Source organism: Chenopodium album, chromosome 11 (genome assembly GCF_948465745.1).
Source record: "Chenopodium album chromosome 11, dcCheAlbu1.1, whole genome shotgun sequence".
Lineage (NCBI taxonomy): Eukaryota > Viridiplantae > Streptophyta > Magnoliopsida > Caryophyllales > Amaranthaceae > Chenopodium > Chenopodium album.
The window spans coordinates 3,973,211-3,996,152 of NC_137844.1; the positions used below are offsets into that span (position 1 = coordinate 3,973,211).

At 36.0% G+C, this 22,942-nt stretch overlaps 2 protein-coding genes across 7 annotated transcripts; one reads left to right on the forward strand and one right to left on the reverse strand.

Moving 5' to 3' along the window:
• The first annotated feature begins 2,911 nt into the window (after nt 1-2,911).
• LOC145568274 (ASI1-immunoprecipitated protein 1-like) lies at nt 2,912-6,227 on the forward strand. 4 transcript variants are annotated; one of them, XM_081627705.1, is made up of 4 exons: nt 2,912-3,076; nt 4,132-4,221; nt 5,058-5,522; nt 5,860-6,227. In XM_081627705.1, the coding sequence occupies exons 3-4, from the start codon at nt 5,076-5,078 to the stop codon at nt 6,019-6,021; spliced, it is 609 nt and encodes a 202-aa protein (XP_081483831.1). In that variant the 5' UTR covers nt 2,912-3,076; nt 4,132-4,221; nt 5,058-5,075; the 3' UTR covers nt 6,022-6,227. The 4 variants fall into 4 exon arrangements, with proteins under 4 accessions (XP_081483831.1, XP_081483832.1, XP_081483833.1 ...); XM_081627706.1 differs by having other exon boundaries at nt 4,132-4,189; XM_081627707.1 differs by lacking the exon at nt 4,132-4,221 and having other exon boundaries at nt 5,064-5,522.
• A 6,916-nt stretch (nt 6,228-13,143) lies between these two features.
• LOC145567197 (homeobox protein HAT3.1-like) lies at nt 13,144-21,331 on the reverse strand. 3 transcript variants are annotated; one of them, XM_081626440.1, is made up of 9 exons: nt 21,066-21,331; nt 19,606-20,731; nt 17,214-17,379; nt 16,977-17,100; nt 16,751-16,863; nt 16,157-16,651; nt 14,977-15,282; nt 14,167-14,256; nt 13,144-14,088 (listed from the first exon to the last, which is right to left on the reverse strand). In XM_081626440.1, exons 2-9 carry the CDS (start codon nt 20,619-20,621, stop codon nt 13,717-13,719), a joined length of 2,682 nt encoding a protein of 893 aa, XP_081482566.1. In that variant the 5' UTR covers nt 20,622-20,731; nt 21,066-21,331; the 3' UTR covers nt 13,144-13,716. The 3 variants fall into 3 exon arrangements, with proteins under 3 accessions (XP_081482566.1, XP_081482567.1, XP_081482568.1); XM_081626441.1 differs by having other exon boundaries at nt 19,606-20,790; XM_081626442.1 differs by lacking the exon at nt 21,066-21,331 and adding an exon at nt 17,485-17,563 and having other exon boundaries at nt 19,606-19,791.
• Between the last annotated feature and the right edge of the window lie 1,611 nt (nt 21,332-22,942).

The window sequence follows — 22,942 nt, forward strand, 5'->3', positions numbered from 1 at the left end:
AATACCATCAACCATATCCCACTTCTCCTCCTCCTCATTAAGCCTAAACACCTTAAACGCCGCCTTTCCTTTCTTAGACCATCTATACACTAAGTACAATTCATCATCACTCGAAACGACTAATCGTTTCTTGTTCTCACTCCCCGAACCCTCACAACGCGGATCCTCAGCAACACTCGACATCTTAAGCGAATTATAATCCATCGAACACACCCTACCTTTCCTATCAACAGCATAAATCTTCCCTTTAAAACAAACAATATCATCAAACTTCCTCTTTCCCATAAAATACACTTTTCGTTTCTCCCCATTTCTAAGACTCTGCACTGTTAGAGCTACCTCTTTAGACAATTCCACAACCATACAATCATCGATGCTACGACAGCCAGTTTCGCAGTCCGGATTCACAAACAGAACAACCTTATTTTCATCCGGAAATGACGGCTTCTTTGGCATCTTTGTATAAGGTACCAAAACCGGAACATTTTCAACATTGAAATCAGAAACTACAGTATTATCATCCAAATAATTATAATTGTAAAACATACCTAACTCCAACACACGAAATTTAGACAAATCCAATTCATACGGGAAATCGTCAGGCAATTCGTAAGACTCCGCGATATCACGAGAAAGAGGCCGTCTTACGGATAGCGAACCGGGGAACAACTCTTCACCAGTGAACAACCAAGGCGGGAGATTTGGTGAGCATCAGATTTTATGAGGAAAACAGAGTCTGCCACTAAAACCTTAGTGTGGTTTTTCTCAGAATCTTCTGGAAGTTTGTGAGGGAGAAGAGGGGTTAAGATGGGTTTTGAGTCGAGGAGAGAGAGAGGAGCTGAAGATCGCAATGTCTTGCAAACTCGCCGGAAATGGAGGATGTCGGTTCGGGTTTCGAGGCGTTTTGCGATGGCGGGGAGTAACTCCGGTGGTAATTCCGACCAAGATAGTTCCCGGCGACGGTTAGTTTTCATTATAGGAGAAAATGTTATGATGATTGAATTTTAATTTATGATTGTAAATTTGTAATTTGGGGTTTTTGGATAACAAGCAAGTAAATATGAGTGGAATGTTGAAAGTTGAGTGCTTGAGTCGAGAATTTTTGTTTTTGGTATATATGCTAGTTTTTGGCTTTTTGGTGCCCGCCTAATTGACATGATTGTTCCCGCCAAAATTATATCCTACAGTAGGTTTTATCGGTTTTCCGCTTTCAATTTTATTTTGGGCCCTGACACTGGCTTAGGCCTTTCAAGGGTCTGGGCCAAGATATTATATGAACCAATAATATTTACTATGGAGTACTATACTACTATGTACATATCAAAATATTACTACCTCATTCTATTTAAAATGCAATGCTTTGAGAGATATAATTAACAAGACATAACCAAATCTATCTATCTATCTATATCTATACTTAAACCACAAATTTTTCATATGACACATGGCATCACAATTCACAAGTCACTATTCACCCCATATGTCACTTGTTATCTCCCTTAATATTTATGTTTAAATCTTTATGCATTATACAACTTGCAATTTCAAGTAAGAAAATGAAGTGTTTCATTTCCACCATAATAAAATATTGTTTTAATTAATACACATTACATAAACATATAAACTATAATAAAAATTGTCTTTTCATCTCATAGACTTTAAATATAATATAAAATAATATGTCATTTTATATCCCACAATCTTCACGTGTATATATCTAACTAAATTCATTCGTCTTCTTTCACGGTTCTACCCACTCTCTTTTTTTCTTTTGAGTTTAGAAATGAAACAATCTTCCTACATATGAAAATAATTAACTAAAGTAACAACTCATGCATTGAACGGGCCAAAACGCTAGTTATATTTACTACTCCCTCCATTTTTAAATACTTGCTCCATTTCTCTATGTGCGGAGTTTTAGGAGAAAGTAATATAAAATAGAGGTAGTGGGGTAGTTAAGAAAATAAAAAATTGTAAAAAGCAAAAGTAGTGGAAGAATAGGAGGATAGAGAGTATTATGTTGGGTCCACTAAGTGTGAGAAATAAATTAAATATTGTAAAAGCTTTCCAAAGGAGGAAAGTGGAGCAAGTATTTAAAAACGGAGGGAGTATATATAACCTCTTATTTATAATGAAATACTTTGAGTAATATACTCCCTCCGTTTTTAAATACTTGCTCCATTTTTATTTTTTGCACTATTCATTTATCCTACTTTAACTAATGTTTGTGATTTATACATAAAAAAAAATATAGTCGTTTGAGTACTTGTTGGAATCATCTCAATGAATAGATTATTATTTTTCAATTGTTAGAAGTTATACCTATTGATAATTAAAGATATTAGTGATCAAAGATTAGCATCGGCATGCGTGTCCAAAAGAAATGGAGCAAGTATTTAAAAACGGAGGGAGTAATTAACAAGACATTAATACGTAGTACACTAGTACTCCCTCCGTCCTTTAATTTAATTCCTACTTTTCTCTATTATCTGAGGGATAAAGGCTAGAAGTAAAAATCTAATTAAGGGACGGAGGGAGTAAGAAGTAATTAGTTACATACACGACTCAAATCCCACAGACATGCCTCTCGTGCCAAATCCAACCAACAACAGTAACTATTGGCCCGTCCATGGTCAGTTCTACCCATTTCAGGCCGTAATCAACAAAATTTTAGGGCTGGCAATCCCTGACCCAACTCGATAACACGATCTAAACTCGACCGAAGTTACTGAGAGAAATTCGAACCGACCCAAACCGAATCCGAAGAACCTGAATTTGACCGAAATTTCATATTTCGTAACAATATTAAGTTTTTCACTATTTTTGACCGGTTTTAAGCATAACTCAAAATTGAAATTCGACCCGAATTGCCAGCCCTAGAAAATTCTCCTCTCCTCTCCTCTTTGAAAGCGAGACGACTTCTGTGATTCTATTCGCTTTACCCATTCACAACACTTATAAATAGCCCCCAAATTAAGTAGAGTCATTTTATCAGTTCAAATTATCGTTGGCTTTTTTACAATTGAGTGAGCAGAGCCAAGAGGAAACCGATCAACTTTCCCAATTCGCATTACAAGTATGTGTTTCTCCTTTTCTTTTCTCCTTTTGATTCTTGAAAATTTATTGGATTGCTTAAGTTGTGAATTGAATCGTCAAAACCCCCCAATTCCATCAATTTTTAACATCAAAATTGATTGATTTATGTTTGATTGTGTTGAAATTATGGAAGAATTTTAGTATCCCACTAATCTTGACTGTAAACCCTAGAATTGGATTTGATTAGTTATCTGAGATGAATTTTTAACTATTGTCTGCAAACCCTGAAATTGAAATTGAATAGTGGGTGTACTCTGTTCATTTTTTTTTTCCTTAAGTTAAGCTGTAATTTGGTAATGCCCATCACCTGTTTGATGAAATGTCTGGTAGAAATCATCATGTTTTCCCTCTTTTGTTTCGCTATATACAGTTCTAATATTCATCATAGTAGTATACATTGTGGATTTATTGGCATCAAAATTCAAAATTAGTATTATCTTTTTCTTTCAAATGTAGTATGTCCAATTTAGATTTTATATAATTGCATGAAGTGTCTCAAGTTATCTATGGATTTTCAATTCTGTACATTTCAAGAATTTCATGATGTTGCTTGGTGTATATGTTGTTCTGCCAAGATTATATACAATTGATTTTACATAACAAAGGGTTGCTGCACTTTGGGTGTAAGAGATTCAGTGGGATTTTGAGCATATGAGGTGAAGGTGAGAGATTGAAGGGGGGGTAATGCTATCACTTATTTACTTGCTTTCCTGTTTCTGAGAAACCTCCTAAGTCCTAATTTATTAGGCAACTTGTAAAGAATTGCCTTAAAACCGTTTTACCGCCTTATATATGGAGTATAATTGTTGCCATGTTGGACACTACTCAAGAAGCCTAAAGAATCCTTGTGAAGCTATATGCAAATCATAATTCTTGTAGTATCTGAACCTCATTATGAGTGATTTAATGTTTAATAGTCATGTCTGGTGGTTCATCTTAAATTGTCTGTTGTGAATTGGCAAAGTTGTTAAATTTTCATTCTAGACTATTGTATGATTCACCTCTTTAGTCTCACAACCTGCTGTACTTCACCAGTTATTTGGATTGTCATTCCACCATTTCTCACCTTTGATCACTTAAACAGGCCTTGCCGGTTCTCTCTCCCCTTCCTCTTCATTTCACAATGTCAGTTATTCTTTTATAATTTTATATATTTTTCAGGAATTCTGAGCTATTATTTGTCAATATTTCTTATAGCATGCCATAGAAGGTTGTTTGAAGTATAATGTTGATAAGTTCATAAGTTGTTTCAAAATTACAAGCCGCTGCTTGTGTGCTTTATTAGGCAACTGTTATATTGTTTGTTGCGTTTGCATATTTTTATTTTTTATTTTTTGAAGGAAGAAGCATCAATTTTCAGATTTTTATGTTTTACTCCTATGAATATTTCTTTATTTTTGGGTTTTAATGCTTTCCCTCTATCAATTTTAGAGTTCAGAGAGAAGTTTATAGGCCAGTCTTAGTAAAGTATGCCAAAATCACTAGCTCAATAGGAATAACTCCATTCTGGTCTGTTCCTCAATTTCATAATTTAGTTATTGGTCAGGCTGAGTGAATCCTGATGGAATGGGATCAGATATATGGTCGTATTTTTAATTGATAAATAGCATTCAATCATAGATCTAACTTAAGTATTATTTTCGGCTTTTGGACTTAAAGATGATGTTCGGCTGTAATTACAAGGAGGAATTAGGATACCAAGTGAAGCATTTATACCATTTGCCATATGAAGCTTAATAGTTGGACTAACTTCCAAGTGATGGCTTAAAGCAGAAATTCAACATTCTTGTCCCAAGGAGAGACTTAACTTGTGAATTTTATTTGTGTAATATTTTAAAGTGGGTGCCTGGAGGTGGTTGTAATGTTCTACTCTCTAATATTCATCTAGATTGTCATTGCAATCAGTAGTTTGATACTCTGATGAAGTCATAACTCTTTTTTTTTCCTTATTTTACTGGCAGTTTCAGGTTTTTTTGGCTATGGGAAGTGAAGATGAGCAAAAATATGCTGCCTTCATGGAGAAAGTGAAGCGGACAATGTATCTTGACAATATCTCACCTCAGGTAACTGATGCAGTCATCAAAACTGCATTTGAGCAATATGGTACTGTGACCAACATTCATTTCATCCCGAACTACATTGAGCCAAACTACAGCGGGAAGTGTGCCCTTGTGGAGTTGGAGAATGAAAAGCAAGCAAAATCAATTATCGAGGTGCTGTCTTCTTATCCATTCATGATGTCAGGAATGCCTAGACCAGTGAGGGGTCGTCATGCAGAGCCAGAAATGTTTGATGATCGTCCGCCTAAGCCTGGTAGGAAGATACAAGTATTTTGGGTAGACCCAAAAGATCCTCAATTTGAGGTGGCACAGAAGTTCAAGAACCTGACAAAGAAACATGTTGCTGAACAGTCCTTCCTACAAAAGGTTTGTAAAGATCAGTAGTTTTGCTGTTGAAATTTGCTTCAAAGGGATAATTATGTTGGTATCTTCTACACCCCCACCATTTCTTTCTTCTCCAATACTTCCTTTTGAAAGAAAATAGAATAGATTTTGCTACCATTATTTTAGAAACAACATTCGTACCAATATAAAACTATTATTTTTTTGCCCGTACATCTGTAACCTCCCAGACTGCCAAATGCCAATTGTGTTATACATATTAGGCTGTTATTACTGTATTTCCTTTCAAGTTCATTCATTATCAAGGTATCATTATGTGTGTAATGATCATATATTGATGTTGTTTCATTCGCTGTGACAGAAGCAGCTAGAGGAGGAAGAGAAACTCTCAAAGCAGCAAGCTGATACTCTAAAAGGGCATTACGAAAAGTTTGAGATGATGGATTCTATATTATGTGATGGCACCTCAAAACGTCTATCTAGGTTCTATGGGGTAAATCTAAATGATGACCAAGGACTCTGACTTGTATATCTGTAGTAGGTAACACAGTAGTAGAATGTAGAATGTAATTCGTAAGGTTTCGTAGCTGTCTTTCTTTCCTAGAAAGGAGCTTTTGCAAGGTTATGGATAGAGGTAGTCATGCTGTGCAAGAATATCTGTATTAGATACTGATTTCGATCCTGACTACTTTACTAGTTTACTGAATTACTGGCATTGGCATGTCTGTTATGTTCAGCAATTGCATTTGGTTCAATATTTGTTATCTTATGAGCTGTACAGAAGTGTAATTTCATTCCCTTTTTCGTAACTATAGAAAATAAAGGGCTTGACTGGAGTTTTTGGACACTTAGGCGATGACGCATTTGCTTGCTTTTCTCTTCTTCTGTTTTCCAGCCTACATACACACACACACACTACATTTGGATGTCTTTATTAAGTTAAAATTATCACAACTACCTTCACCATCTCAATTTAGGTTGATGGGAAATAATTCCAATAAGCCATGAATTTGTATCAAAAATAGAAAATTTTTGCATATAGATGAACAATGAACTTGAAGCAACAAAGTATAATCAAAAGCTACCATCAAGAACACAAAAGCATTCTTATTCTTATGTAAGTATGAAAGATCATGTCTTGAAGACTAATCATCCGCAGATAATATCATCCAAAAGACTCAATATTTGAACATGGTTACTGCAGCAATAAGCCAAGGATTACGGAGGCATGAATTTCATCCGAACAACGGAACAAGCCATTACAGCAGGAAATTAAAAACTTTAGAAGATAAATGACAAGATTTAAAGATAAGAAGCTCAAATGAAGGTCCTTCAGCCAAGCAACTAATGGCGAAGAGAGCATTGGGACAGAGTCATAAGTTTTTCCTGCTCATTTAACTTTTCTTCCACCTTGTGCAATTTACTAAGGAGCATGTTTCTCTCTACCTGAAGCTCCATCACTACATCCCCTGGCTCCTTGCTAGTGTAACGAGCCGTTGTCTTCTCAACTATTGGAACCAACCAGTCTAATCTGAATTTCATAGACTGAAGGTCAATTAGGGTATTCTTCAGATATTCAGCCTGGGTTTCGCTCAATGAAGACTTCCCCTTGCCCTTGTTATTTTGAAGTATGATCATCATCTTTGCAAGCGACTCAAATGCCCATGTCAAAAGGCCATTACTTCGGACAGCATTCCCATCAACAAAATCATCTTTCTTCCATAAATTTTGCAAATAAGGGACCAAATCAGACCTTACATCCACTCCTTGGAATTTCTTCATTGAAGGGCTTTCAGAAATCTGCATAAGAACATTATGATATTAAATATTAACAAGTGAAAGAGAAGCACTTGAGGGACACAGTTACACGAGTCCAAGTAACATAGCTTATCACATGAGTCCAACTATAAGAACTTTGAAAGCCAATGCTATGATGGAGTACCTCAAGTGGAGCTCTGGTGGATGGATACAAATCATCATCACTCTGACATGTGAACTCTTCTGAAACAAAATATAAGAAGTTAGGGCAACAACCAAAGTTATTTATATACTAGTATTTCTCTTTTTTGGGTTCAATTAAGGACAATGATTAAGGTAATTTACCGTCTGTAGCTGTTTCATCATCTTCAGGGCTGGGTTTACTTTGGCTAGAGGAATCCATTGGTTTATTTTCCTTTTCACTGATACAAATTGGTTTACATTAGTTAATCAAATGGGCAGTAATTTCCTATGTGTTCTAATTACTCATGGCAAATAAATCAAGCATAGAGGGAATAATAATATAAAGATAGCCTCAAGTGTACATAATGAAGGGTGCTACACAACACTATCTATGTATCCACATCTCAGCTGATTACTAGCACAACTGCCCAAGAGTTTACATTCGGTATGTTATTTGGTGAGATAGACCAATCTGTCTCGAAAAGTAAGAGCTTTCACTAAACATTGTTGTTTTTGAGCAGATATAGTTTGCACAGTGCTTGGTTAAAGATGTAATTTATATAAACTCATATGACAGCTATTTTTATTTCAGTGTCCTGCACTCTGCAAGTAATCCATCAGTACCTCAGTACAAATAGTGCCTTTTATGACACCAAAGATCACCAACCTTCCTAGCTATCTTCATCCAAATGTAAGAGTATGCATCAATTTTAAAGCTATATATATGCCCAGAAAGTTTAACTTATAGCCAGAAAGATGAAAAGAATGGGTTTTAAATCTCTGACTAATCTTCTACTAGTATTTATTTTCATCATACTTAATCATAAATCATGAACTTTTATACTTAAGTGATAGCTTCTGTAACATAATCCCTAATACGCTTAATTATCAAAAGAAAATATAATTGCACAACTACTCACATCCATCTCCCCTCAAGAAAACACGATCTGATTTGAATATTATCATATCATCTTTGAGATTGAAGGAATGTCATTATCAATCATAAATCTCCAAAATTAACCTTACCAACACAATCATGAAAGTTTTCAATTGAAAATAACATATTAATTACATAAAGGGAGTATAAGGGAATAATAGTTACCAGGAGTATGTATCAGGGCAAAGCCAAGAAGGAGGTGGCCAGAATAACTCAGACAAGCTCGGGTAAGATGATAGCAGCTTACATCGATTCTCATCCAAGTAGAACACACCAATTGTGAGGTGATTTCTTTCTCCTTTAAATAGCTCATAATCAGAATCATATCCTCCAGAATACAGAGGAAAACAGTTCTTAGGGAATACAACACAATTTCGTCTGCACCCTGGAAAATCTTTAGCTTGAACAAAGAAGCAGTTGTCAAAACTTACAAACAGAATCCTATCTCCTATATTATTCACCTTATACCACGTACGATGCCCTTCATGCAGCTTATAAACCCTAAAATCCCAAGGGCCTCTAACAATCAGGTACAGTTCTCCAAATGATTCAACCAACAGCTTACGCCTTTGTTTACTTGCATAAGAGTAACTCAGCTCCTCTGAGATAGTATCAACTATCCTCATGTTATGACCATCAATGAGGTAAGCTATCCCTTCACGGTCCACAGCACAGATATACCCCTTGAATTTTACTATATCATCAAAGCAATGTCGTTTGGTTTTGCTGATATATCTCCATTGGTTTGTCCTCAAATTAAAAGAAGCGAATGAGCCTCCTAGATGAAGGAATAAGACAACTGCTATACAATCTTCAATAGAGGTTGCATTTTCAGAGAGTATTACCACTTTAGTAGGATGAGAATAGTCTGACCAAGGTATTGAGATCCCACAATCTCTGAAAACCTTATCATCACCATTGGAATAACAAAATTTGAACCCAAAACTGACTTTGGATACCTGAAACTCAAGGAGATTCAAGTATTTCGGGAAATTTACTGGCATATTCTTGTATGGGATTTTACTGAGGGGATGGCAGATTTGGAGTTTTCCTGGGTTCAAGTCTTCAACTGAGATCAACCAGGGTTTTGCAGAATTCGGGATTGTTTGATTAAGGGGACGCAGAACATAAGTTAGTCTAGCCACAAGAAAAATGGAACGATTTGATTTTTCGAATATGAAGCTAGGATTAACATGGTGAGGCAACTGAGAATATAAGAGGGATCCAGAAAGATGGCAGGAAGAATGCCATTTTTTGCAAACTGAACGAAATCTGCAGTGATCCAAGCGAGTAGCAAGGTGATCAGCCAGCACTTTGAGCAGTTCTTTGGGGAGCTCCGACCAGTCTCTCCTAGGAATCAAATCATCACAATTCTCACCTGGTACCTCTGCAAAAAAAAAGAAAAGCTACACTTGTTAAGATTACATCCCAGAAACAAGAGAATAAACAAAAAAAAGGAGCTTCCTTAATCCTTATTGAGAATCACCTTTTTGGTTAGAGCAGTCTTCTAGTTGCTCATTTTTTTCGACCTCCCTAGTCAAATTGGCATAGAAAATTAGAAAGCATCAAAGTAGAAAGCAATTTTCCATATAAGATATTGACTGTACTAATTGCTCAAGCTACTTCAAACCTGTTTCTTAGACAGAGATGATTATATCATGGATGACATGCACCAACAGCATTCAAATTGGAGCAACATAACACCAATAAATGAGATGTTCATAGAATGCATTGTGCAAGCAGCCTAATTAGTGCCTAACCACATACAATTTAATAATTGAAGCACACTAACAACTTAGCAAGATTTAGCTAGGCAGAGTATTAACACTTGAATTGGTCACCGAACTATCAAAAAAGCTTAGCTCAACTATCAAAAAAGCTTCGTTCAACTATCAGATACTGAAATGTATCTGATACAATTTTGTACTTAGAACTTAGTAGTGAGCATCACATATCAACATCCTTCTAAGAAAACATTTCGAGGACACATCATTGAAAGAGAAAAAACTATGTAGTGGAATAGAATCAATCATTAATCAAAGGAAGGCTATGAATCTGTACCATGTAAAAGAGCATGAATTCTGCCAAATCCATGATGGAGGTGGCCAAAACATATCAGATAAACCCGGGTAGAATGAAACCAGCCGAGCACGATCCTCATTCAGATAGAACACACCAACTTCAAGGTACTTGCTAGCTCCTTTAAACAATTCATCATCAGGGTGGTAGCCATTAGAATAATTAGGAAAACAGTTCTTAGGGAAAAATATGCAATTCCCTCTACATCCTGGATTATCCTTTGCTTCAACAAAATAACAACCATCAAAAGTCACAATTAAAATCCTATCTTCCAAACTATTCACCTCATCCCACTTTTGTTGCCTTTCATCCAGCTTAAAAACCCGAAACTTAAAACTATCTCGAACAATCATGTACAACTTCCCATGTGATTCTGCCAAGAGCTTACGCCTAGCATTAGCATCACCCACACAAACAGGCCGAGTTATAACTCTCATCACCCTCGATACACGATCATCGATAACGCAAACTACTCCATTACGATCTATAGCACAAACCTTCCCCTTAAATTTAACAATGTCATCGAAGAAAACACCATGAATATTTCTCATGTAATGCCACACCCCTAGTCTCATAACACCCAAAATTCCCCCAAGACTAACAATCAGTACTGCGAATGAATAATCATAATTTTCCACGAATATATCTTCATCAAACAAAAGCACTTTAGTTTTAGTAGGAAAATCATTCCAACTCTGAAACCCCTGATAAAAAAATCTACTCTCAAAAATATCCTCATTCCCATTAGAAAAACAGAACTTAAAACCCTTCCCAACAATCGAAACCCGAAAACGCAACGAATTCAACGATTTAGGGAAATTCTTAGGAAGATTTTCAATGGGTATTTTTGTAAGAGGGTAACGAAACTTCAACAAACCCGGATTCAATTCTTCAAGACAAACAACCCAGAATTTCGGGGAATCATAGTTTTTCTGATTGAGGGGTTGAATCAAATAAACAACACTTCCAACCAAGAACTTAAGACGATTTTCACAACCCAATAATGATCTAAAATGGTGATCATGAACTGGGATTTGAAGAGGAAGAGCAGAGAATAAGAAACGAGATGTAGCGTGAGCAGGAGAACGCCAACTCCGGCAAACTGCTCGAAATTTGCAGAGGTTTAAATGGCAGTCGATACGATCAACGATTTCTAAGAGGAGTTCGTCGTCGTCGGCAAGATGACACCAGTTTAACATTTGCAATTGCGTCTCTGTTTCTCTCATTTTCTGGGAAAATTGCACTGGTTTGAGTGTTTTGGTTTCAGAAATAAGAAGAGTTTTGAGTTTTTTAAGGATTGATGTAACTTTGTATTTGTAATCGTATTTCTATGATTTGCCGCCAATTCTAAGAGTGACTTGGTGACCTAGAATTAATTCACCAACAAACTCCGTTTCAAAATAATTGATATGGACTTAGGGAATATTCCGTATAATTTAAGCGGAATACATATCAATGCAAACGTTTTGAGACTTTTGACGAATAACAAAACGTACAATAAAAAAATATACTCTGTATTATAATATTTTTATAAAGGTAAGAAAATGACGGAAAGCGTTAGGCACCCCTTGTTAGTTGTTACGACCTCACGAGGGGAATGTATTATATATTGATATTATGAAAATACGAAATATGGAGTATATTATGAATACTTGTATAATAGAGTATTGTGATTTGCCAATTGTCGAGCATTGGGATTTAGGATTGGGCATGAGGAGAGAAAGTAGGTAATGGCCCTGGTCTTGGTATTGAATTGAAGTGGGCATGCCGCATGAGGGAGATGATTGCCATTTGGCGCATAAACTGGGTTAGTTTTTTGGTTTGGCATTTGGTGTTTCTTAGGCTGTCTTAAGACTTGACTATAACAACTTTAAGTGGAAACATCAAGGATAAGCAAAACATTAATATAACGACGGAACATGATTTTATCATGGTCAAATCTTAGTAAATCTTATACGAAATAAGATGCAGACGTACGTTACTTTTATTGTATGACTTTAACAATTTTTATGATAACTTTGATTCATTTAAGGATTATTTTTAACTTGTAAGGATTAGTAAGTTTGATTGTATTTTAATACATAATTTCTAATGAAAAGATGCTATAAGGGCTAATATGATTAATATAATACATTTATAAGTCTTTTTTAAAAATAAAATTTATGTTAAGAGCATGACAACTTTAAATATTTTTAGTGTAATGTTAATTCATTTTATAATTAGTTAATGAAAGTCCGCTATTAAAAAAAAAAAAAAAAATTGTATTTTTATCATAATTTACTATACTAAAACCAAATTAGTAAATAATAGCCATTTGGATTTTTGCATTTGGTGTTTCTATGTTCATTTGGTGCTACTGCCTGTCTGCCTCACTAACTAACTGCTTTTCTTTTACTTCCTTCGTATGATTTAAAGATTAGGTGCTACTGCCTCACGCCCACGCCTATTCTCTTGCTTAGCAGCATCGCTAGGAGAAAGTCATATTAATTTGGACCGAGGGTAAAAAGCTGCACCAAACATACATCAGAAGGTAAGATCAAACTGAGGAAGAAACACTTAGAAATGTTAGGTAGCTACATTGAAGAACCACAAGCAAAAGCACCTGCATTGGACCATATACAACACATAATCAATTCATGTATCCTGCGGAACAGACTTACAAACTCATTTATAGATAAGAATGAGGGATACCAAAATTGCAATTGTCTATTCTTCTCCAGAAGCTCAGTAACGAATAAGTACAGGAACTTTAGTTCTCAGTGTGTCAATATTTGCATTAGTTACAGCATTACAAAGTTGATTCTACCCTAAACTAATTACTTCAAGAATCAAACTTCAAGGACACAGCTTCTCATTCTTCTGAAGGAGCATAGATTTTTACACATCCATACAACCCACTAGACTAAGTTTAACAAAGGGTAAGAACACGAAAATTAAAACAGTTTTGCTGCCTACATTACTCGGGAAACAGAAAAGAGCCGCACCATATCCATTAGGCATATATATCACCTACTCTAGTAGCTGCTGTATTGATTTGACATTCATGACAACCTTAAAGGAGATGCAACATTGATGAGCAGGATAATACTCTTCACAACTAATTTGCCGTTGGAAACAAATTTTCTCAGATGATCAGAATGGAAGAGTCTTAAGTTAGGGTGAAACTTCATAGTTGTAATCTGAAGAATACGACTGCTAAGCTCTACGGACACTTAGTTTCTACAATTGCGGTGGATCATATTATTTTCCCAAAGATATTACTCAGGCACCAGATTTCCTTCTTTTCCTTGGCAGTTTACCTTGTGAAGCTTCAGCAATTTCAAGTGATTCAGTTTGAGTACCCTCTTTCGAAACCTCTGCCTTTGAGGTTTCAAGTATTGACTGATTGCCTTCTACATTCATCCCAGACTTAGGAGGTGAGGATATCTTTCCACTGGCCACATCTAATGTACTAGTATCTGCACTGCCACACTCAGGGACAGCAGTAATAGTATCAGCCAAAGCACTCTCACCTCCAATGCAAGCAACACTATGAGGAGTACTGCTATTTGATACAACTCGGGTCATGTTTGCTTCTAAACGTGATGGATGGTGATGAAAGCTCCAACGAGCATTGCCAAACCATTTGTCCACCTGCACAAGAAAGCATTTTAAGGATAGACCCAAGCATACAGTAGGAAATTTCATCAGTTCCGAAGAGATTCCACCAACCTTGTAAGCTGTGAGTCCAAGTTCATTTGCCAACTTCTCTTTTGCTTCACGATCAGGATACTGATTTTCCTTAAATGATTCATAGAGTCTCTGCACAACATAATTTGAATTAAAACAGGAAATGAGAACCAAAGGTCTATGACAGGAACTGATCAAAGTGAGTAGACCAGATTTTTAAGTAACTATCTCCTGGTACTCTACTCCCCAGATCCCAAAATGTGACCCACGGTGAAAAACACTGCATGTGATGAGATTTTCTTGAAAATCCCAGATCTCGTTGTATTCTAATACCTCAGTCACTATACAACTAGAATCAATAAGCAAACATGTCATATATACAACTAGACATCAGTAAGAAAACAAATTGTTGCAATTTTAAGGAACAGGGGAAGCATACATCCACCAATTTGAGCTCCACTGTAGTATAATCCAAAGATATTACAAATATACACAGCCTATACTCCTAATCAAATGAGTGGCAAGACCATTAATGAAGCTGGTTCTAGATTAATCTAATAAAACTCAAATCGATAAACAAAAAAAGATATTGCAGCAAAAAATTCTTCTTTTATATCTCGCGAGAGGATGGGCAAACAACTTCAAATTCTCAACGTTCATGAATCCACAGCTCAAACACAAGCATAAACAGTAACCATTCGTTGCCAGGGGAAAAACTCAGTCTTGACAAATTCAGCATGAAAGTAACTAGAATAATTCTGAGGTTTAATTACCAACAAGTACATCGCAACTCACCCATTGACAGTACAATGCTATCCCAAATTACTGAAATCAAATAACATTTCATAATACCTTAGTCACAGCTTCTCCAAGCCGATTATATGGTGGTCGCCTTTTACTACTGCCAGCAGGACTTTTTTTCTGAGGGCTTTCTTGCAGCGGAACTGGTGACCCATTTGCAGCTTGACGATTGGCCTTTGGTCGACCTCTTCTTCGAGGAGCACCAGCGCCACAGGTGCCATCAGCCGAAGCTGAGGCACCCATATTTGAAACTGAAACAGCTTTTTCTTGACTGCTTTTCCTTTTTCTTGTTCCAACCACATCTGTCCATTCTTCATCATCATCACTTGGATCCAAAGCAGCATTTCCATATGTTTCCTTAATAAACAAGAACATATCAAATTGACAATCAACACCCATCAGATATAGAAGCATTTATTCATTTCACACCCCAAAAGAATAAAGAGCACCATTATTCTATAAATACAATATTTATTGATTTATCAAGTGTGGATCCACAATGTAATCAACTCAACAAATTGAACCTCATGTAGGCTATAAATTCCACAAGAGACATGGTTCGGTCCTTTGTTATTTAAATGCAGTACTAGATATCCTAAAATTCATATACAGATGAATAGATGATAAAAACCTTTCCACCTAGCTTACAGACAACCTGACTTAGGTACAGGAAAAAACTCAAGAAAAGGACAAGTTAAGAGAATTAATCTTCTGATCAAAATGGCCCGCATGTTCCAGAACAAGCACAAACAAAAAAACATTAACTGGCAGAACACCACAATTCATATAAATAAACAAAGCATATAAAAAACAACAACAACAGCAGCAGCAACAACAACAAAAACAAAAAAAAAAAACAAAACCACTCGAGATTAACAAAGCATTAAGGATTCTGAAGGTGGATAAGAGAGAACTCAGCCCAGATTGCATGCGACAGAATGACTATACTGATCAACTCCCCTAATTTTCTTCTGAAACTACAGCATTCAAAACAAATCAATTATGTAAGTTCATTGTAAAGTACCCAATTTGAAAAAACTTCAGTCAACTATCTCCACCAAAATCCAACCTCAAAAAAGAATATGACACATCTCTACTCAAATTTCCTGGACGACTAGCTGTTTTGGTTTCTTATAAGTCAACTAGATAAATCATATTTTAAATTAAAAGAAAAAAAAGGGGAAGAACAGAAAAAAAAAAAAAAAAGCATTTTCCAGAGGGCAATACTTACATCATAGAGCTTCTTGTAGTCCAATCTCTGCACACATCTTTTACTAGTAATAGGTGAAGATTCACCTAAGTCTTGCTCCGGATCCAAAGGTAGAGACGGTTCATTGATGTCTGAAGTACCATCATCACCGATTGCTGCACCTAGATCCTCAGAAGCAGATGTAAAATCTGAACTTGAACTTTCAGGCTCAACTCCTTCATTAACATTTGCTGCATCAGGATTAAAATCATCATCCTCAGAATCATCAGAAGGAAGCCCAAGATTTTGCTCGGCACCACGTATGTGCCCTAGATCTTCCGAAACAGAAGAGAAATCATCATCCTCAGATTCATCAGAATCAGACTTAGCAGAGCTTGATTCATTCCCTTCGGCATTGGCATCATCATCTGTGCCATCTGGGTTGTATTCATTATCCTCGGAATCATCTGAAGGAAGTCCCATAACATCATCCAGCTCCTTGGAGACCATAGCTGAAACAGCTTCAGGAAAAACTTTCTGCAGGAATAATGCATTATTAGTTTGAAGCAAGAAAGAAATAAAAAAAATAAATAAAGAGGGCCAATACTCAATACAAAGGGTGATGCCCTGAAATACCTCCCATTTGTCCTCAATTGCAAGTCTTGTTCCTTGAGAATCATTAAGCAAATCAACACAGTCAAGTTTGCAATCACAAGCTGGACATAGCCAGCCCTCATCACCAGGTGGAACTGAACAAAACAGCAGCAGAGAACCCATGAAGAAATCATCTGAGGATTAATTCAATATCTATAAAATAAAAATGCTGAGAGTCAGTACTATCAACGATTCAATGAGATTTTACTTTCTTCAGTTAGCAGCGGTGGATCTAAACAGTACTGGTGGAATCCACGTTCACAAATACCGTCACAAAGAATAATGTCATTGCCTGGGGATAGATCTTTAGATGCACACTTGGCACAGAATATCTGTTACAGAGAAATATAGAAACAATTCAAGAGCAACTCTTTAAACAAGATATCTCCAATGAAATCTAAAAGAAGTACAAGAATATATTTATACAAAAGATTTTAGTTCTTACATCCTCACTATCAATGAGACCATCAGCATCATATAATGTCTCTGGGAACTTCCCTTCGGCAAGCATTGAATCAAGTCGTTGAAATAAATCCCTAATTTTCAACTTTGAGCGATTTATATCAGCCTTAGCACGCTGAAGCTCCTTCTCCGGCCTTAACTTCTCTACGCTGTAACATAAGAGCAGACAATCAACAAAGCCAATCCATGCTACAATATACAATATGCAGTAAAACCAGTGTGGGCATCAAATTCTGACAAAGCCAATAACCTACATTTCCTGCAAGTCTTTGAAGGTAAATGAGGCTTCTTCAGCCACCTTTGAAGGCAAACAGTTATTTGATTTCCAAATTGCTACAAAACCACACTATTGAGAATCATATGATAAAAAGAAACACTTTGGATATTCCATTCATGAAAGATGAATAATCATCCATAGCATATGTGACAATGGTACAATTGCTATTGGTGCATAATCCCTTACAATTAAAATTTGAATTCCTTAAGTGATCTCAGAGCACAGAATTGGACCACCAAGGACCACCAAAGATGGGACACTATAGTTTCATCATTTGGAGTAGGGGCTCATAATAGAACATATGAATTCATTTTCAATCCTGGTTTTAAACGAGCATTTTTTGAATCGGATGATCTTAACCCAACTCCATTTTAGATTTTGGTATGGAAAGGGTTCAATGGAAAAGCTTTTAAGATAATTTTAATTCAGCATTTTGGACAATGTACTCAGCATGCTAATATATAAAGTGCCATTTCTTGTAATATTGGTTATGTGGCACCGTCAAACCTCACCTCTCCTAGAAATTATTAACTGAAAGTCATGTAACCAATGTACTCAAATTTCTTAGAAAATTTGGAAACGGGTGGCAAGAAATGCGAAAAATATTTACGTATCATTTTTAATATGATCATCAGTTAAAATACAAGTAGTTCAAATATAAAAATTTGAAGAAGGAAAAAGAAATTCAACAAGATCAAAAGATACTTATTCAATAAACACAGTCTTGTTGACTAGTCTAGACTCCCCTTCCCTCATTTACTCTATCTCGAGGACCCTAGCCATTGCAATTCTCCACAAAACAGAGTATCATTGCTATTTCTCCACTTCTTTCATTGCAAGCAGAAGTGACTAATATCTGCCACCACCAACCAAAGCTCATCTCACTGCCCTATAGTTCTAGGTGTGCATACCTTCTCATCTATCACTAACTTTACTATTAAATCTTTAGTGTTCGCCAAAGATACGTGCATAAAGATTGCAGTATTGAGCGGAAAGCATGTATGTGAGTGAAATTATGTTTCATGTGCATTTTTTAGGTGATTTTTTTCCCCAAAATGTTTAAACCCTTTCCAAAACATTATAGCAAGTTTCAAAACAGGTTAGAGAAATGTTACTTCTATTTTTTGACAATTTTGTGCATTAAAGATGTAGATACCTATAATATAACTTATTACGCTAAATATTACTTCCTCCATCACACAATACAACGCCTGTATTCCTTTTTGGGTAAACCAAAATAGAAAGCCTATTTCTATTAAAGGTAGTACGTTTTGAGAATATTACCCTTTTATTGATGAGTTGTCATCCTTTTTCATTTTCTTTTTTATACTTTTACATCAATTCCCAACACTTTCTCTCTCCCTCTCTTCAATGATTCCCAACTACTTTTTCTTTCTCTCTATCTCTCTTTAACCTTACATGCACATATGTACTTTCAATCATTAGTTTTAAGGAATCAACAATCCCGTGAAAAAACCCAAATAGGCTTTGTAATGTGTGACGGAGGGAGTATGAAGTTAGGATAAGCAATGACTCAAGGTTGACCTTTTCCCTACAGGAACAGCCTAGCATAGAAGTAGTTGCTTTTGCAACAAGCCAATAGCAAAGCCTAACATTCAAAGATTTCAAACTTCCGTCGTTTTGGAAGTCCACTAGAATTAATAGATTATGAGGAGAGTTTTGAACCATTTAAAGTTTGATAGGAAAATGAATAACTGGTTCAGTGTCTACTCCAAGTAACCAGAATCAAAAGACTAATAATCTAAACAATTTTTAACTCTTCTCATGGCCCATCTGTATTAAATTACCATAACTTGAGTCACTAAGATGACTTCATGCCCTCATAGTCTTAACGAGAATGATTACCGCTTAAAATTTTGGGGTTTCCTAAGTAGTGAATTTTAGAAGGCACCAAGAGACCCTTGTAATTAGTCCTCTGGATGTAATTCACAATGCAAAACATGAGTAAGTTGGCATAAGTTGCATACAAACAATGACATCAGATATTCCACCCACAAAAATGCTAGCCATGCCAAATATTATAGGAGAGAGGATCACCAGAAAACAATATATGAAAAAAGAAAAAATATAAACAAACCTTTGTCCCCTCCATCCTTCACTGGAATAAGCATCAAGTAAATTTTGTTCATAGTGAATCCTGTGCAGTAAGTATCTCAAATGCTTTCGCATTTTTGAGAATGCATCATCAGATTTTCCGTCATTTCCCTTCCCTTTTTTCCTTCCTCTCCTTCTAGTGCTTCCCTTTGTAGTTTCCAGATTAATACTTGGTTCAGGATCTTTGGAGTTCACATTTGACCTGGAGCGCAAGTCCCTCTTACTAGCTGCTGATAATTGTCGAGGGGTTTTCTTCTCTGAAGCTACTACAGCCTTAGACCTTCGGCCCCGTATAGGCTTTTCGTTAGCATCATAGGCTGGAGCTGCTAATACCACAATGCGTACCTTATCACCAGCTTTTTCAGGGGATGGTGTGGAATGTGCATTAGGAATAACCTCAGTGTCACAAGCAACACCTGGAGGTGAGGTCTGTGCATTAGGAATAACCTCAGCGTCGCAAGCATCACACTCATTTGGCTCAGTTTTACCACTACTCTTTAACATATCACTAATCAAATTTTCTTCATCTTCAGCCAGGGAAATCTGGACACCTTCCATCTCAAAAAGAACATTTGTATCATCTTTACTTTCTGCATTCAGCTCAGCTTTCACACTGTCTGGTCCTGCTTCAGAATCATCCCTTTCTTTCAACCCTGGTTGCTCACATTTCACACTTTCATGACCGCGTTCCCTCTGATTTTCTGACTCCTGTTCAACTCTTAAGCTAACATCCACTCCCTCTAAGGGGATTTTATCCGAAACCACATTGCTCATTTGCACAGGCTCACCTAGTTGATTACCAATACTTCCAATCTCATTCTTAGACAGTTCTACCACTGGTTTCTCATTGGCAATCGTATCATTTTGATTTCCCATTTGCAACTCCGCCACAATTGGCTCATTAACCGAACTTTGATAACTGAAAACTTGCTTTTCCTCAATCATTTGTTTAGGTATCGACGCGTTTCCAAACTTTCCTGAGCTCGTAAACTCGGCCATGTAACTTGAACAACTAAATTAACAAAGGCTCCATCTTAAAAAATCAACCAATGCCATGAATGAATCTTCCACCTATGCTCTACACCAGAAGTTCCAACAGACGCTGAAACCTACCCAAATCATAAATTGAAGCAAACTCAATACCCAGATCGATATATCAAGCATACAACTGCAACAAGTTTATTCAGCAAGTATTTGAGCAATTACTTCAACAAGAAATAAAATCACCAATAGCTAAATTTCTTTTCTTTTTTTTTTTTTTTTCTTTTTTACAAGACAACAAATCCAAAATCATTTCAATGAGCAACACAAAAAAGTGAAAAACCCATCAATTCTAACACCAGAAAAATCATACCCACAAGATAAAATCCCTAGATTCAACAGAAAACAAATTAAAATATACTTCTTTTATTTGAATAGATAAGGTAGGAGAGAGAAAAGTACCTTCATCCCAGGTAAAACAACAGCAAGAAAACATGGATTTTGGATTGAAAGAGCAAAAATGAGCACCGGAAAAATGGCGGAAGAAGCGGAGCGACGGCGTTGGAGTTGTCGGCTGAAGCGGAGCTAGGTTTTGTGTTTGTGTTCGCGAAAATTGAGGGGGGAAAAAGGGGAGATGGATTGGAGGTGTGACTGAGAGGACTTGAACTCGAATTCCGGGAGAGCAATGGTTCAAAATATATTACGGAGAGTGCTAAAAAAGTTGGTGGTTGAAATTTCTCTTTATCTTTTTTTCACCTCTCACCTGCATTCGCTCGCTTACTCGCACTATGTTATTTACTCATTTTGATAGAGGTCTAACATATAAAGGTAGATCGAAATGATTAGTAACTTGTAACTTGCAAGAGGTGTGGGTTTAGTATGATTCATGTCAATACTCCATCATTTTAATAGGGTTATACTTGATCATCCTAACCATAAGATGTATTCGCACTTTGTCAATTACTCATTTTGTAATAGGTCTAACATGTTAGGCTAGATCAAGATGATTTGTGACTTGCCAAATGTGTGGGTTTGGTATGGTTCATGTCAATACCCAATCATCCTAAATCCCAATAGGATTATATTTAGAATGGTTCATGTCTAACTTGTTAAGCTAGATTGGGTTGATTTTAAAAGGTGCAGATCAGATATGGTTTCTTTCATTACCATATAATTGTAATTGTAATATAAATTACCTTACTCTTTCCCACCCTTACTCCCAAGAGTCCTTGCCCGCCTACTCGATGAAGTTAACCTATGAAATGTACGGTGTGATAGGTTTTAGCTTATCATGATTAAAAAAAAAAGAGTGAATGAATACCATGGTACCCTCAATATAGTAGTTCTAATATTGAATAATTTATTTGTAATGCCTTATTTCATGATAAACATACATTAGCACAAGGATGCTTAGTTCTTCTAACAAAAATCACAAAGTAGAAAAGAAAACTAGCAAATTATGCATCAATCAGTATTTTTAATACATGTACTACGTATAATAATTTCCTTAATATCTTAAAAAAAAAAACTTCTTGGAGTACAACTTGTATACTTAGTGACCTTGATTTTCTCATAAAAGTATCACTTTCCTAAAGGGTAAAAAAAATAATATAAGGCCACCAATGCAACAGAGTTGCAGAGCAGTATTACATTACATGTTACATCCACTGTTAATAAACATGCTTTGGTAAGGTGTAAGGGGACTTGAAAAATCCAAAACCTAATGGATTGAAAGAAGTTGGGACAATAGTCTGAAGTCCAAATTTCAAGTCCAAAAATTTTTGGACTATACTTAGGCACAACCTTGTCAAGTTTATAATCCAATCTTGAGTCCAAAGTGTAAAACTACATATATACTACGGTTTTTTTACCAAATGTCCTTGATCTTTCGAAAAATTCACCAAATATCCTCAAGTTTTTTAAAATTCACCAAATACCACTGACGTTTGTTATTATTCATACCGTGACCTCAAAATGCCGCTAAGGTCAAAGGTCCATCAGCAATAAAATTTAATTCACCAAATGCCCTAATTTTGTTAAATAATTCACCAAATGCCCTAACTTTGTTAAATAAAATTTAATTCACCAAATAATGAATGACTAGTTTGAAATTTAGAAAACTAATCATTAGTTTTGATTTTCACCCTTTTTTACATAAATGCTCAACACATAGTAGCCCTCTTATTTTCTTAACCACAAATTTTAACACCATGAGTTATATGTGTAAATCTTCTTCCTCAATGTATGAGTGCGTTAGAGTTGCAAACAGCCTCTATTCATAAAAAGAAGTGTTGGAGACTAGGTAAACAGAGAAAAAAAAAGGGGTCAAATGAAGCAGA

Excerpts from the sequence above, each read along its gene's own strand:
- LOC145568274 (XM_081627705.1), top strand. The coding sequence starts at position 5,076 with ATGGGAAGTGAAGATGAGCAAAAATATGCTGCCTTCATGGAGAAAGTG. Across the intron at positions 5,523-5,859 it reads AACAGTCCTTCCTACAAAAG|AAGCAGCTAGAGGAGGAAGA; the intron begins GTTTGTAAAGAT and ends TCGCTGTGACAG.
- LOC145567197 (XM_081626440.1), bottom strand. The coding sequence starts at position 20,621 with ATGGCCGAGTTTACGAGCTCAGGAAAGTTTGGAAACGCGTCGATACCT. Across the intron at positions 17,380-19,605 it reads GAAGGATGGAGGGGACAAAG|CGTAGAGAAGTTAAGGCCGG; the intron begins GTTTGTTTATAT and ends CTTATGTTACAG. Across the intron at positions 17,101-17,213 it reads GTCTCATTGATAGTGAGGAT|ATATTCTGTGCCAAGTGTGC; the intron begins GTAAGAACTAAA and ends TCTCTGTAACAG.